Genomic DNA, 14,855 nt, shown 5'->3' with positions numbered 1-14,855 from the left:
TCACTCTGTCAAGTATGTACAATATGGTGGCATAGCTACAATGCTGCAGCTGTGCCAGTGTGACACTTGTAGTGTAGACATACCCTCAGTATCATACTGTACACTCCTTGATAGCTGTTACCATAAGTACCCCTACTAATGATTGCAAAGAGAGTGAAGGGATGCTCATGAACTGAGGTCAGTCGCCTTCTAAAAAGCGAACCATTAATGAGGTGATTACAAGCTATCCGGTATTTCTTTGAGACACAATTTGGAAAACAAAAATGAAAAATGCTAAAGTGTAGTAAACCTAATAAGTGACCAAAATGTTTACGGTTGTGTGGGGATGGAAACAGGGCATCCTTCTTAAGGCTTACTGTTTTTGAGATTAGTAATGGTCTAGTTCTGGTGGAGCCTTTACTTGGTAAGATCAGCAAGGCTAGTATTTAGTATGAACTAGGTATCCGAACTAGAATTTTTACTTTTCTATGGGTGCCTTTGCCAAGAAAAAGTGTCATGAAGAAATCTCAAAACAAACCAAAACAACTCAAACTAAGGAGATGCCACCACCTACGGGAGAAACAGTCTAACCTCTGGTGTTGCACTTGTGTTTGGCTCTACGTGGGACCCAGTCCTAGCCAACATTTTTTTATCTAATTACCATACTGTAATAATCAACATGCAGTTTTGTGATGGCATTTGTTGCATTTAATAACTCTGAATTTCTTGGATATTTTCCCCACTCTTAAAATCTAACAATTAGAAATAACTATTTTTTTAAAAATCTCATTTAAAAGTCATTTCTAAGTGACAGCATCATCAAAACTAAAAATATACATTTGGAAGCTGTGCACAAGGACAAATTGTGTTTGTTTTATAAGCAGTAATTGTAGATAACACACCAGGTTGCATTGCCTAATACACAGATGTTATCTATTGGAAAACATCAAACTCAATCTATCCAGATGGCACAATATATAATAAACTTTGTAAATTTGTTTTTTTATTGTTCAAGCCAATTAAAAAAATATTTTACTTGCACACAGCACAAGTAACACTATCTTTAGGAATCAGCCTTTCTTTTATGGGTTCTTTTTTTTAACTTAAAATAAGGCATAGAAGTAATTTGCAAAGAACTGTGTATTAAAGAAAAATATGGTTTTTAAACTAAAACAGATCTGTACTAAATAACTTATGGGATCATGAAGAAACATTTTATTTCTCTTTATAAATCCTGCACCATGGTCAGAGGCAACAATAAACATTTAGTAGAGTAATCATGTTAGGATCTAATTTCTCAGTTTGGGTAAAAGTGTGAAAAAGCTCCCAAATGAACAAATAAGCCTCCTAAATAGTTTAGTAAGATCCAGTTCAGCAAAGTACTTAAGCAGGAGCCTAACTTTTAACTGTCTGATAGCACTGTGACTACTCCAATGCTTAAACTCAGGCTCCTGCTTAAGTACTTTGCAGAGTCAGGCCCCAAACTGACAGGTTTCTACTCAATTGCCTCATAACTGTATGGAGATTTACTCCAAAAACAACGTTGGATTTGGTTGTTCAATATGTGGCATCTCATGGAGCTTTACCGAGTTTTGGCACAGTTTTTACGGAACCACATTGACCCTGGCTAAGTAATGTTGTACCCATGTTCCTGAGACTTTCCCTTTTTCAGTATGAGATATTTAATTCCCAAACTGTCTTTGTCAATAGCCTGGAATCACCTGATTTTAATGTGATCTTACAGAACATATTAAAAAAAGAGTGGTAATATGACTTCATATGCAAATTCTTATGTAATTACCATTTGAAGCACTCCCTTTTTGCTATTAGTTTTTGTTTCTGTGTTACAGAAAACAAGTTAAAGTAATAATTTTTTTTAGTATTTGGGGGTAAATCCTGTCTGTGCTTATGAAACTGTGCAAGGGACAGTCGAATAAGGAGGCCAATGTCAATATGCAGGCAAGAATTTATATGCTAAAGGGGCATGGATGCAATCCTGTCATAGTGCTTTTGAGAGTATTAGCAACTGCTCTCTGCTACTGCAAGGGGATGCTCACCGTAACTATGATAGAATAAGGAAAAGGGGTGTGGTGACCCCAAAACTGACTAGTGAATAAAGTATGGCATTGTATATTTCAAGAGCCAGCAGCATCCAAAATCACAAAGCACTTTGCTTCACAAGGTAACTGCAGCAGTAGTGGTGTTCCTTGGGTCTCCGGTGTCCGGGGGCCAAACCTACATTTGTGCCCCCAGGCGTCACCCCTTCCCCCCACGCAGGGCAGGAGGGGTCCTGGCACCACCCCCCACCTGTCCTGAGGGGGGGTCTGTACCTGCGTGGGGGCATGAGAGGCCTGAGGGGGCACAAATACAGGCTTGGCTCTGCCACTGCCCCTAGCCTGGGGGAGGGAGGGGCAGGCCAGCCCTTCATGACGCATGGGGGGGAGCGCAGGAGGCTCAAAAGGCAGCTGCAGCTAGCCGCCCCTCAGAGCCTCCAGCGCCTCCCGCCCCCTGCACCTCGTGAAGGGCCAGCCCTATGCCCACCCGCAGGCCAGCGCCCGGGGCCCTGGCCACCCCTATGGCCCCCCTCAGTATGCCACTGTGCAGCAGACAGCTTCTCACAGAAGCACCCCAGTTGTGACTTGCTGCTCATGGTATCTTTTGTATCAGATTTGCATCACAGAGAGTACATAATTCCCTGCTGTTTTGGGTTTGGCAAGTTTTAAATGAACCTTTTAAATACTTTCTGCTGTTTTTCTGGGGAGTGAGGGTACTTTATTTTATTTTATTGATTAAAAATAGATGTAGATAGTTTCACATTATGCGAATGTCAAGAGATGTCATTCCTTCCTTTATTAATACAGGCTTAGCGGCCTAATTTCGCTTTCTGATGTCCATAGATCTTACTGATTTTAATGGATGCTGCACAAGACTTATGAGGAGAGGCTAAGGAAACTGGGCTTGTTTAGTCTTCAAAAGAGAAGAATGAGGGGGATTTGATAGCAGCCTTTAACCACCTGAAAGGGGGTTCCAGGGAGGATGGGGCTAGGCTGTTCTCGGTGGTGGCAGATGACAGAACAAGGAGCAACGGTCTCAAGTTGCAGTTGGGGAGGTCTAGGTTGGACATTAGGAAAAAGTTTTTCACTAGGAGGGTGGTGAAGCACTGGAATGGGTTACCTAGGGAGGTGGTGGAATCTCCATCTTTAGAGGTTTTTAAGCTGAGGCTTGACAAAGCCCTGGCTGGGATGATATAGCTGAGGTTAATCCTGCTTTGAGCAGGGGGTTGGACTAGATGACCTCCTGAGGTCCCTTCCAACTCTAATATTCTATGATTCTATGAAGAGTCACAGAATATAAAGCCAGAAAGGACCTCCAGATCATCTAGTCTGACCTCCTACATAAAAAAGGACACCAACACCACCCAGTACCCAATGACCGAAATTAAACCAAAGTATTACAGCCCACAAGAGACTAGACTATTATGTGCCACAGGCAGAGAATAGAAGGAGCCAAGATGTACCAGTGCCTGAGGCCCCCACAATGACAGGGAAATGATTAAGTGAGATATACCCAGATGATCTGGGCAAGTGATCTGCATTCACAGGCACAGAGGATAGCAAAAAAAAAACCCTCAAAGTCACTGCCAAGCTGACCTGGAGGAAAATTCCTTCCCAACTCCACATAGTGTGATCCATTAGACCCTGAGCACTTGTGCAAGAACCAGCCTGCTAGGCGCCTACCTGAGAGAATGCTGGTTGCCAACTCAGGGTACTGGTCCACCTTGTCCAATGTCCTATCTCCAGCTGTGGCCATCCCTTATGCTTCAGAGGAAGGAAATTAAAACAAACAAAAAAACAGAATACTTTTGGGGGTGGAAGGGAGGGGGCAGTGAGGAATCCCTTCCAGATCCCTGCAGGTGACCAGCTGAAATCCTTAAGCATGGATTTTTAGGAACATAAAATATAAACTGGAAATGGGCTCCAGGGCCGTTGAGCCCTGCCTCTTACCATCACTTGCAACTCTGTCATACTCATAAATTTGTCCAGTTTTCTTAAGACTCATTAAGTTGTTTGCCCCCACAACTCCTATGGGGTGGGGTTTCTTCCAGCATGTCACCCTTTTGAGGGTTAGAAACCTTCTTCTAATGTCCAGCTTGAATTTGTTCTTGGTCAGTTCATATCAATTTCTTCTTGTGTCAACATTGACCTTTAGCATATGAAGGATGTTCTAGTGCTTAGGGCACTAACTTGGACTTGGGAGACCTGGGTACAATTCCATGTTCTGCCACAGACTCTTGGGTGGACTTAAGCAAGTCACTTAATCGCTCTGTGCCTCAGTTCATATTAGCATTTCCCTATAATTTTATTTTTATATAAATAAATTGGGGAGAAGAGAAACAGCAGCATGATCATCAATCCCCTGTTGTCCAGCCTGAACTAATTTCTTTAGTCTAAATGTTATTTTCGTGTGTGTGGGGGGGGGGGGGGGGGGGGGGGGGGGAATTACATTTTGCAGAAGAGTATAGATGAAAAATTTTCAAATTCCCTGTACTTTAAAACAAGTCAAGAAACATAATTTAATCATCTGAGCTGAGAATTTGCTTTTTTTTTTAAAGCTCCTGTTGCACTGATCTTCTCTGGAAATTACATGGCACAACTTGACTGTCAAAGTGGGAGTGAATCACTGACACGTTGAATGGCAAGTGTCAATGAACAGAAAGACAAATGACTGTATTTTAATATCTTGTCCTTCTTCAACAGTTCAATTCACTGGATGTCCATGAGATAAATTAAGCAGTGAACACGTGATTTATCAATTGGGTCCTTAATTAGAAAGGCTTGAGAGAGTCTTGTGCTTTATGTGGCACAAGTGATTATTTCTCTGTAATCACTTAACCCTGCATTCTCCCTGCAATCACACGATGGTTCACTGACATCAAGACATGCAGGTTGTTCTTTTCAAAGAATTTATTCCTCAAACCATAACACACAGTCAGGTCACTTCTGGAAGAAAACAGTTTTCTAGACAAAATTAACATACTTTCATATGAGCTCTCTCTGAAGTAGGGATTGGCAATAAATACTAAATACAGGTGTGTAAATCACTCCAGATGCAATCCTAATGCAAAACTTATTTTCTTTTATAATCCTTTCAATCAAATTCCTATCATCGACATCTGTCTCTTTCTCACACCTACTCTTCTCTGTGAACATAGGAAATCTAAACACAGGAGACTATCCTTGAGTCCATTTGATTTGGTCCCCATTTTACAATATTTTTCATTTAATCTATTTTCTCTTCAGTTGTATTGGTTGTGGACATCCTAGAACCCATGGCATGGCATGGCATGGCATGGCAGCTTAGACATTGGTCCTAGGAAAGATGCACTCTGGGGCTATAGACTGCCTAGGCCCACATTGACAGCAGTTCAGACACAAGTTTTAGGAATGACACAGCCTGGGGTTGCAGACATCATAAGGCAAAATGTACATGGCTCTAAAATGTAGCTTTGTCAGTGGACATCCTGAAGTGCAAATCTCACACAAGCCTTTAACTGCTGTACTGCTCACTCCAGAAACTATACCAGAGTCCACACGTAGGAATAAAAATTTGGGATCATAGGTGTATCTTAAGGTACTTATTTTTTCCCTTTAACTACTAACTGCATAGTTCTCTTGCCTTCCAAGAACAGCAAGACACTTTCTTGTGAGACCTGCACAGCAAAACGCATTTGGAGCATCTAGTTCAAGCCATTTCTGAGTTACTGAATAAAGGGGCAAAACACATTTGGAAACTTCACTGAGTCAGAATGTCATTTGTAGACTGCCCATCTCTGAAATACCTTTGTCCATAGTATCCCAAACTTTCCAATTTTTTTTCAACTCTGGCAAAGGACTTTGCATGACAATTCTTAAGTGGATTTGTTAGGTGCAATGAAATTAGGAAGGGTCATTGGAATAGGAGCTGCAGTTTCAATTCAGGTGAAATGCTAAGGTCTTCATAATAATCTGTTCTTTGTTTGTACAGTTCTTGGGACAATAAACATGGATTGGTGCTGTAGGTGCCACCACAATAGAAAGAATAAATCATCAACATCATTAATGAAGGGAAGGGAGAGGGATAAGAAGAGGAGGAGAAGGAAAGAACATAAAGAGAGGAAGGAGAGGAGAACTGAAAGTAAGAAAGACAGAAATAAGTAATGAAGACTGGGAAAGATCTCTGATGTCAGACTCATACCATCCTGTTAATTTCCCTGGGTACCAGCCAGTTAGCTATAATGGTCATTGTGTATATGTGAAACTATACTATATATATATATGGTATCTATTCGGTCTCTGTGTTTATGGAGAGTGGAGAGGATGGGGAAGTGCTTTATCTGGATAAAAGGAATTAATAAGTAAACCGAAAACCAAGCACGTACCACATAATTTTTGCAGGGATTTCTCAGAGTATGTTTCTCGATCACAGCCCTTTCCAATGTAATTGGTCTGCAGTTCCAGGGTTGTCTGGATTGAGGAAACAGGTCCATCACAGGTTTCCAGATGAATGCTGGGAAACAAAGGTATGCTGCCAGAGCCAGGCTTATACTCAATACGCTTGTTCCAGTCTGAAATAATAAATACACCAGTACAGAGTACTCAAAAGAAAGGACTTTGGTGATTTACACTGGAAGAATTCCCTGAATTGCACTCAGTAAGAGCACAGAGAATAGACAGGTGAGGCAGCTGGAAAGCAGTGTTGAAGACATGGTGATTAGACCAAGCACAGAACTCTGCTGCTATGGAGACAACGTTATGTCTGAGATACATGTTTCAGCAAAAATAAATACAACAGGTTGTCTTGTGGAGATCCAGGACGGACTGCTATGTGGCAGGGTTGCCAGCTCAGGAAAAAAGAATTGCAGATTTGTTTGCTTAACACAGAGTTGTCTTTTAGTTGAATTATACGGAACCATATGATTGTCACAGGCACTTAACTGGAGAGCTGTATGGCCAACAAATGAATAATATGACGTGAACATTTGAAATAAACCATGTTTTCTAGTATTGACCAGGTAAAGCTTGATGACCTTCACAGGCTGAATTCTTATTGATTTGAAAAATGTCACTGCTTTGCCCTGCCAGTTCAATAAATTCATTGCTGGGACAGAGGCCACAAAGTTTGAACCCAGGCATCAATGAGTTAATTGCCCTATTTTTTTAAAAAGAAAACGATGTTAGCCTATTTGTAAAAGTATTCTGTGTTCAGTGGAGTGAAGAAATAGCATCACTGGCTAGAGCCAGGCAAGCACTGTGTAGGTTTCCTGACAAGAACTGCTAATACATCTCAGTCTGATCTGCAGTGGCTTTGCTTATTTCATATTCCTGGGAATGAGATTGTCAATCATGCCCAATTATGACAGATTATAAAAAACTGCAATATGACCCGCCTCATTTGACTTGTGATAAAAAGCTTTCCAACTCTAGTCTGCAGATGTGAAAGGCCAGTGTACCTATCCAGAGCATCACCTCTCTCTCCAAACATTATTTTAGTTCTGTGAACTACTGATGACAGAACATTACAGAGGAAAGGACTCTGCAGGTCTACAGCCAGACCTGGCTAATCCACACTCTGTTTATCCAGATGTCTCATGACTGAGAAGATTTAAGCAGCCATCAATCTTATAGCACATGCTGTATGTACCACTGACCTTTTCAACTGGAATGTTTAGTTTTTAAATCTGAGTAAATATGGTGTTTTCAAACAGTTTTAGAGATTAATGAGTTCTGATTTACTGATCCCTCCAAAGCCATGCTGTATTAAAGTTAAGAAAAATGAGTGTGTTTCAGCTCTATTTCCTAGTCATATTTCAGCCAAGTGCACTTTTTTAGGTACATAATTTATTACAAAACAAAGTAAAAGTGCCACATTAACGATGAGATTAAACAGTTAATTCTTTTAAAGTCACAGGTCTGCCTAATCTGTGTGCGCCTAATCTGCACATCCAGATATTTGGAAGATTTTTCAGACAGAGTAATCTTGTGATGGTCATAGCTTCAGCTTCTCTGGAATATTTTTAGCCACAACAAAAATGGGTCTTTGCCAGTAGAATAAACTCATTAAGTCTGAACATTCAATCCAACCTGCTTAAAGTGAACATGCCATCCAAGGAAGTTCTCTTGATCGGGTGGTAGGGACAAAATTCTCCACTTCAGTAACTAAACAGACTTTGAATTGGCTTACAGCGAATTTTCACTCTGCTGATGCTGATGTTTTACTCCACTCTGAACAGGTTGTACCATGACAACCCCTTGGCACCAGGTCCCACTGCAATTGTTTCCAGAGGGTGAGTAAAGAAGAACTGGGCCTAGAATGTCTCTCCAGAGAGCCTCTTGCTACTGCTGATTAGGGATGCCCAATCTGAGACACCTGAAAAGGGACTGATTTTCAGAAAGTTTTGAGCAACCACACTCTGAAAAGCTTACCCTTAAGGGATCTCAAGTTAGGCACCCAAACATCACTGGCTATTTTGGAAAATTTGGCTTGATCTACCCAATTTTCTGTCAAATAATTGTTGTCTTGACAGAGAAAAAGATCAATCATTTAATACTTTGTTATTAACTACCTTAAGCTGTGTCTGTGGGAAAATGAAGGTTTCCTGTGAAGTTCCATATCTACTTTAAAAAAATCTTAAGGAAGTGTTGGTCCCTATTCAAAATTACTAGCAAGCAATCATAACTTCCTGACTATAGCTATTCTAGAGCATGTTTACCTGCAACTCCTACCTCTAACAGATAACTATTTCTCTAGAATGCTTTAAGACATCATTGATGGTACATCAGTATATCATTCTCTACCCTTCCCAGAATACTTCAAGTTTACACACTCAGACTGCTTAGGGGAAAAAAATGTAATTAACTTTCTAACGTTTCACTTTTTAAAATATGAGCATTTGTTGTTATGTGTGTGCTATGATGACAGATGAATCATTGCTCCTTCTATTCTCACTTCCACTAGTTACTTACAGACTCTTCCCATACCCACAAGTCATCAAACAGAGTGAGTTTCAAAATATTTCAAATATTTTTCTTACTACTCCTGCCCTTCTCCGAATTTGGGCACTTTCTGTTTTCTTAGCTATCTTAAATTAATTGGCACTCATGCAAAATATTCATCACTAGATATGTGAAACGTGACTGAACTATTAAGGTTGACATGTCTGCAAATCCACACTCTTTAAAATTGTGTGAGGTATTGCTTATAAAATAGGCCATAAAAGTATCAATACTCATATTGTAAAATAATAGAGGGCTTCTGTTCTTCTGTTGCGGGTTTGTTTGTTTTTTTAATTGTCACTTTAATGTCCTTTGGAATTTAAAGAGGTGCAGTTTCATTTCCTGTTTTTGGCAAAGGAGATCATTTATGACTAGAGCTATACAAACCCTCATAGTTTTAGCTATTCACATTTACTGTCAAATTTCACCCTTACTGTCAAATTTCAGCCAAACTTGAACCACTGCTTTTTCATGCATCATTGTATCACAATACATGTTGCTGCTTGCTTTTTCACCAACGTCTGTGACACCGGGGACAGATCCTCAGCCCTGACTAAGTCCCATTTGCACTACCTCCACTGACACAAAAGGGACTTAATGCCCACTTATTAGGCACTGGAGGGAATGCCACAGTTCCTATGGAATAGTTACTGCAGGAGGCCATGGAGGAAAAGGAGATTACTTACATAACTCGAACCCAGGGAAGCCTTTGAACTGTAGGACAGACATTTTAAATTGGGACGGACAAAACTATAAAATGCAACTCATTTCTAAGGCTGAGTAAACAACTAGACAAAAGATATATGAACCCATCTGAAATGGATGGATTTATATCCAGTAAGCTAAATCCAAACCTGTTGGTTTCTCCTTTGGTAGATTCTGATCTGTGACAACATACTACCAAGGTAACTCAGAGAAGTACACAATCTGCAAACCCATGCCAGTGGTGAGAGATGACTCAAATGAGTTTGGGTGAGAGGGCTCTGCCCAGTTCCAGAGAAGGACGATGCTGTCTGCACTTCCTCATTCAGCTGGTCCTCCCTGTCCATCTGTGCTATAAAGCACAGGCAAGTAGTACTAGGCAGGCCTCAGTCCTGCCAGAACACACCATGCCAGATGTTTGGGTATGGAATTCCATGAACTATTCAACTAAAATTTGAATCTAGATTCCAAACTCTGAGGTCCTCAAACTAACCCAGTGCTATCCTGTTCAGATCAAATTTCAAGAACAGCTCAATCTTTTAAAATAATCCCCATTCACAATGATGGAATGATTTTCCTTTTAAGTGATGGGTAATGTAAATGTTTTAAATAGAATATAGAGTGCTTACCTTGATCCTTATTGTGTATTATCTAGTTTTCTTTCCCTTTGGTATATACTGTAATACAATATATTTCTAATTTCTATTTACTGTATCTGCTAAAAAAGACAAATTCTGCCTCCACCTCTGTGGCTAGAGAGGCAATCCTGGCACACTAACCAGTACAGTTCCTACTGTGCAAGGGAAGATGCACAGAGCTCAGCTCCCACTGCAGTTGCTTTTATGCTCAGGGGGAACGGGGCAGTGGGAGCTATGTGCAAGGGTGGGATGGTGAAGCTCCTCAATCTCCCCTGTGAAAGGGCTGTCCCTTGAAGCAAGCAGGACCTACTGCAGCCTCAAGGTTTTGGAGCTGCATTTGCAGAGTGATATAGAAGGGGATGTTTGACTGTCTCTGTGCATCACCCCAGCACCCTTCTCAGCTACTGGCCCCTAAACTTGTTTGTTTGATAAGTATCACTTAAATATTTTACTTTGTATTCATTTGAAAACCAATAGCATGTTAGAACAAATAAAAAAGCCAATACACACAATTAGAGTTACAAACAGAACAATATCCTCACTAAGTGCCCTAGAAAGCTCATGATTTATGTACTCCGTGTTACTTAGATGAAAAGAAGCACAAGGGCTAAATAAACAACATCTTTGGATACTTACCATATGGAGTATGGGGCATACAGTGCAATGACCTCTGGGATGTACAGTGCAGTAGAGCCAGACAAGGCATCGTTTTGTTAAAACACCATTTATTTCAATGGAATGTGGAGACATGCCACCATGTCACAAGCTGGCGCTGCTTTGCTTAACTTATAAACTTAGAGAACGCTTAAAAGGTTAAAGTTCAAATGCAGATGCAATATTTCTGGGGTACACATACTTTTGATACCTGTGCTGCCCTTAGCCTTTCAATACCATGCTCCATGGAATGCCATTTTAAAGGTATAACATATATTGTCAACATCATAACATCCCAGTTTACACAAATAAGCTAAGAGGTCCCTTTCTTTGTTTTTCATTCACAAAGTGTATGCACCAAGCCATGCAAAGGATTAAAAGAGAAAAATGGTGATTTTTTTCTCTCAATTTGTTTTGCTATTGTTACCCCTGCTCTGAATTCTCAATACCCAAAATGGTCTCTGAAAGCTGGAAAGCCTCGCTCACAGCTTTATTAGCATTCAAGATCTTTCCTGTTTCAATTACTGAACCATACTTTTCCATGAATATTCTGCCTTTAGGTAACATGCATTTCTGTGACTATAATTCCTTTGTATATTTATTTGTATATATGGTTTGTACACACACACACACACACACACACGCACAATTTCCCCTTCCACAATTTTCCATTCATTTAATAATCCTTTGGCAATGTATTTCAGTTGTTCCTTACAGCCTGAAAATTAATTTTGAGAGAGATCTTGAACTTCCACATCATAATGAGTGGAATGAATAAACTGCAATTTTCTTTAAAAACTTGTACATGTATATGTTTATGACTGTGCTCCTGAAATCTGATCTATTTAGGTCGACCTCGGCAAAGCTGCATCAGTTTCAGTGGCATTCTTCAGGATTCCACCCATGCTGCAGGAATCTGAGTTGCTAGAGTTCAGACAAGTGCAAGCATAGGAGTAAAACATCAGATTTGGCCACAAGCAAATTTCCTTTTTGGCATGGACTCATTTCATAGAGCATTTAAGAACTGGCATTCTGTGGCACTGATGTACCAGCAGGAAAGAATTGTTAGTGATGTCACTGTTCCCTTCTCCCCTTTCATGTTTTCTTTGGCTTCCCTCCCTTCGTTACAAATAATTTAGTTTGCATTTTGTTTTATGCTCTCAAAATTACCTTAGTTTTAAAAACAGCTTCTCTAAACTTTGTTTTATGCTACCAGGTGAGCCTTTGGACATCCCTGGAGGCTGGTTTGAAGAACAGTGATTGGTTATAGTTTAGGCCTTGTCTACACCTAAAACTTGTGATCACTTTTATAGCTACATAGTTCAGGGGTGTGAACAATTCACACCCTTGAGAGATTTAGGTAAACCAACCTAATTCCTGGTGTAGACAGCTGTAGGTCTTCAGAATTCTTCTGTTGACCTAACTACCCTCCTCTCAAGGGGGTGGATTTATTACAGCAAAGAAAAAAAAATCTTCTGTTACTGTAGCAAGTATCTACCCCACAGCAGGACATCTTCAGCACTGCAGCTATACCACTGTGGTGGTTGTAGCATAGACACAGCCTTAGAAATATACTCTTAGAATGCATGAGAGCCGGATCATCTCTTTTCCAAAATGCCAGTCCAATTTCACAGGGTCTTGAAGGATTTCACTTCCATGGAATGTCAAAACTGGCTTAGTATTTTCGACTGCTAAAGTTGGCTTTGTGATGTTAATGCTACCAGATCTATGGATGTATAATTCACATTTTTGAATCTCCAGACCCTTCTGACAACCAGTTAGGACGGAGATTGTGGTCATACATTCTGAGGAGGTAGAATCAATGTGGAAAGGTTAAAAACAATGCCCTTTTTCAGACTGACTGTATCCTCCTTTTAGTTATCAAGTGCGGCCAATTCCAATGTTTTCTTCAGGCTTGAAAATCCTTACTAAGAATACAAAAGCACTGGCAGAAGACATAATACACTGCAATCTAAACACATTGCCTCAGGTGCTCTTATCTCACACCTACATTGATCGCAAAGGATTGTCGAAACAGGGCAGAGTCAGTTCCTTATAATCTGTGAAAGAAAGGACTAGCTACAATTGGACTGAAAACACTGCCTCAGACTAAATAATGTACTATACACCCATTCAGTGACCTGTTTCATTCAGTATTGGTTGTGCATAGACATTATCACATACTTTTTAAAGTACACAAATGCCTACAGTTTGGAAGTTGGTCACGGATGGAACTGGATTAATGGGCTTCTAAACCTCAGCATGCCATGAAAAGGATGCTCAGTATTCTTATAGAAATAATCATGGTGATAGCACACAATTCAGACAAAACCTAACACAAAGTGCAGCCACACAGCATACATGCATGCACCTGGCCACAGCCTGAAAACCTGCATCCAACTGCTCCATCACACATATGTTAGCCCCAAGCAGCAGAGTGCTTCAGATACACACAAGTTAAGAACATTCATAGCAGCTACTCAACTCCCACAAAGAGCCAAGAGAGTCTAATAGATTAGACAGCATAATTATTCCAATAGATTCACACTAGCTTGTTACTTTGTTTGTCTTTCACCTGAAATGGTATTTTCAAAGTGGTGGTGCACATTAGACACATCATACATATCAGGTTGTCACTCTGCACTCCTTTCTTTTGTCTGAGCACAAGGTATTCAGCCAGCTGCTGTACTGCCTTGTGTATTTCTACAGATATATTGTAGAGTTCCCTCTAGAGTGGCATGTATACACATGGGTTTGTGGGTTGGCTTTCTCCTAGTGTGGGTTGCTAGGCAGTGGGTGTATTTGTCCCCTCCTCATCTCAAAACCACATAGAGGAAGAATGAAAGGTTCTTTTAATGATGCAACACAGTCTGATGGCCCATGCTCATTTTGCCTTGGCCAACATTCTCTGCATATTTATGGGGTTGCAAACAAATTTTGATGCAGTGCAGTTCAAAGAGAGTTATTTCCAAAGCATTTTCAGCTCCATTTTGGAAACATATATACAAAAACATGAGACATCCCACCTTATCATCTCATCTGTTCCCCCTCCCCTCGGCATAAATGCCCAAAACTTTTGAATGGGGGAGTGTCTCTCTTTTAGCACTTTCAAAGGCCATGCACACATTGGAATGACCTTTCCAAGGAGCTCTGGATAGAGGGTTTTTTCCAGACCCATCACTGTGCCCTTGGCAGAGTTGCATTTTTTGAGATCATACTTTAAACAGCTATAAGCCCTGACAGTGGTTGAGAGAACTCCCTCCTTCCCCAGGAGCTGACGGTGCTGCCTGCTGAGGGCTCCCAGCAACTTCAACTTCCTACGTCTGGTGGAGAGCAGGGGGTATGCCAAAATTAAGCAAAACTGAAGGTGCAACCGGGGCTCCACAGGCAGCATGCCAGGAGTGGTAGCCCGCAACAGGAAAGGGCTCATAAATGACCTGGACCTCATGAATTCTTCCTTCAGAATGATTTTACAATACCTAGTAACCATAGCCTGAGTTCTGCTAGAAGAAGTGAATCAAGCCCAATATTTGTAAGGCACTTTGAAAATATAAAGCGTTACCAGGTTAAAAAAATTCCATCCACTTCCAAACACCTGATAATGCACAATGATTTGTTAGCTTTTGAGTGATCCGAATACGGATCTCTGTTGAAGGAGAAAATAAATAAACATTAAAATGCTCTCTCCACAATGCACTGATAGCCAAAGGAACAACAATATTGTGCTACAATCCAAGCCATCAGACTGGCTTTAAAAAATGCATTCGGTCGTCATTCATCACTTCATCCATTTATAATTCAGACTTATTATAATATAAAACTGGTGATAAAAAAAAGATTGGTGATCAAA

General features: G+C 40.5%; 1 protein-coding gene across 1 annotated transcript in view; it reads right to left on the bottom strand.

The window, feature by feature from the left end:
- CLSTN2 (calsyntenin 2) overlaps positions 1-14,855 on the bottom strand; it is a 367,428-nt gene that overhangs the window by 82,188 nt on the left and 270,385 nt on the right. The window contains exon 6 of the mRNA XM_067538949.1: positions 6,398-6,583. Coding sequence (XP_067395050.1) covers positions 6,398-6,583 — 186 coding nt within the window. The remainder of the gene's footprint in view (positions 1-6,397; positions 6,584-14,855) is intronic.

The sequence above is a fragment of the Emydura macquarii genome, unplaced genomic scaffold (assembly GCF_026122565.2).
Source record: "Emydura macquarii macquarii isolate MOO-44397 ecotype Brisbane River unplaced genomic scaffold, CSIRO-AGI_Emac_v2 contig_499, whole genome shotgun sequence".
Lineage (NCBI taxonomy): Eukaryota > Metazoa > Chordata > Testudines > Chelidae > Emydura > Emydura macquarii.
Note: the sequence above shows the minus strand (reverse complement) of the source record. Positions and strands in the feature narration are given on the sequence as shown.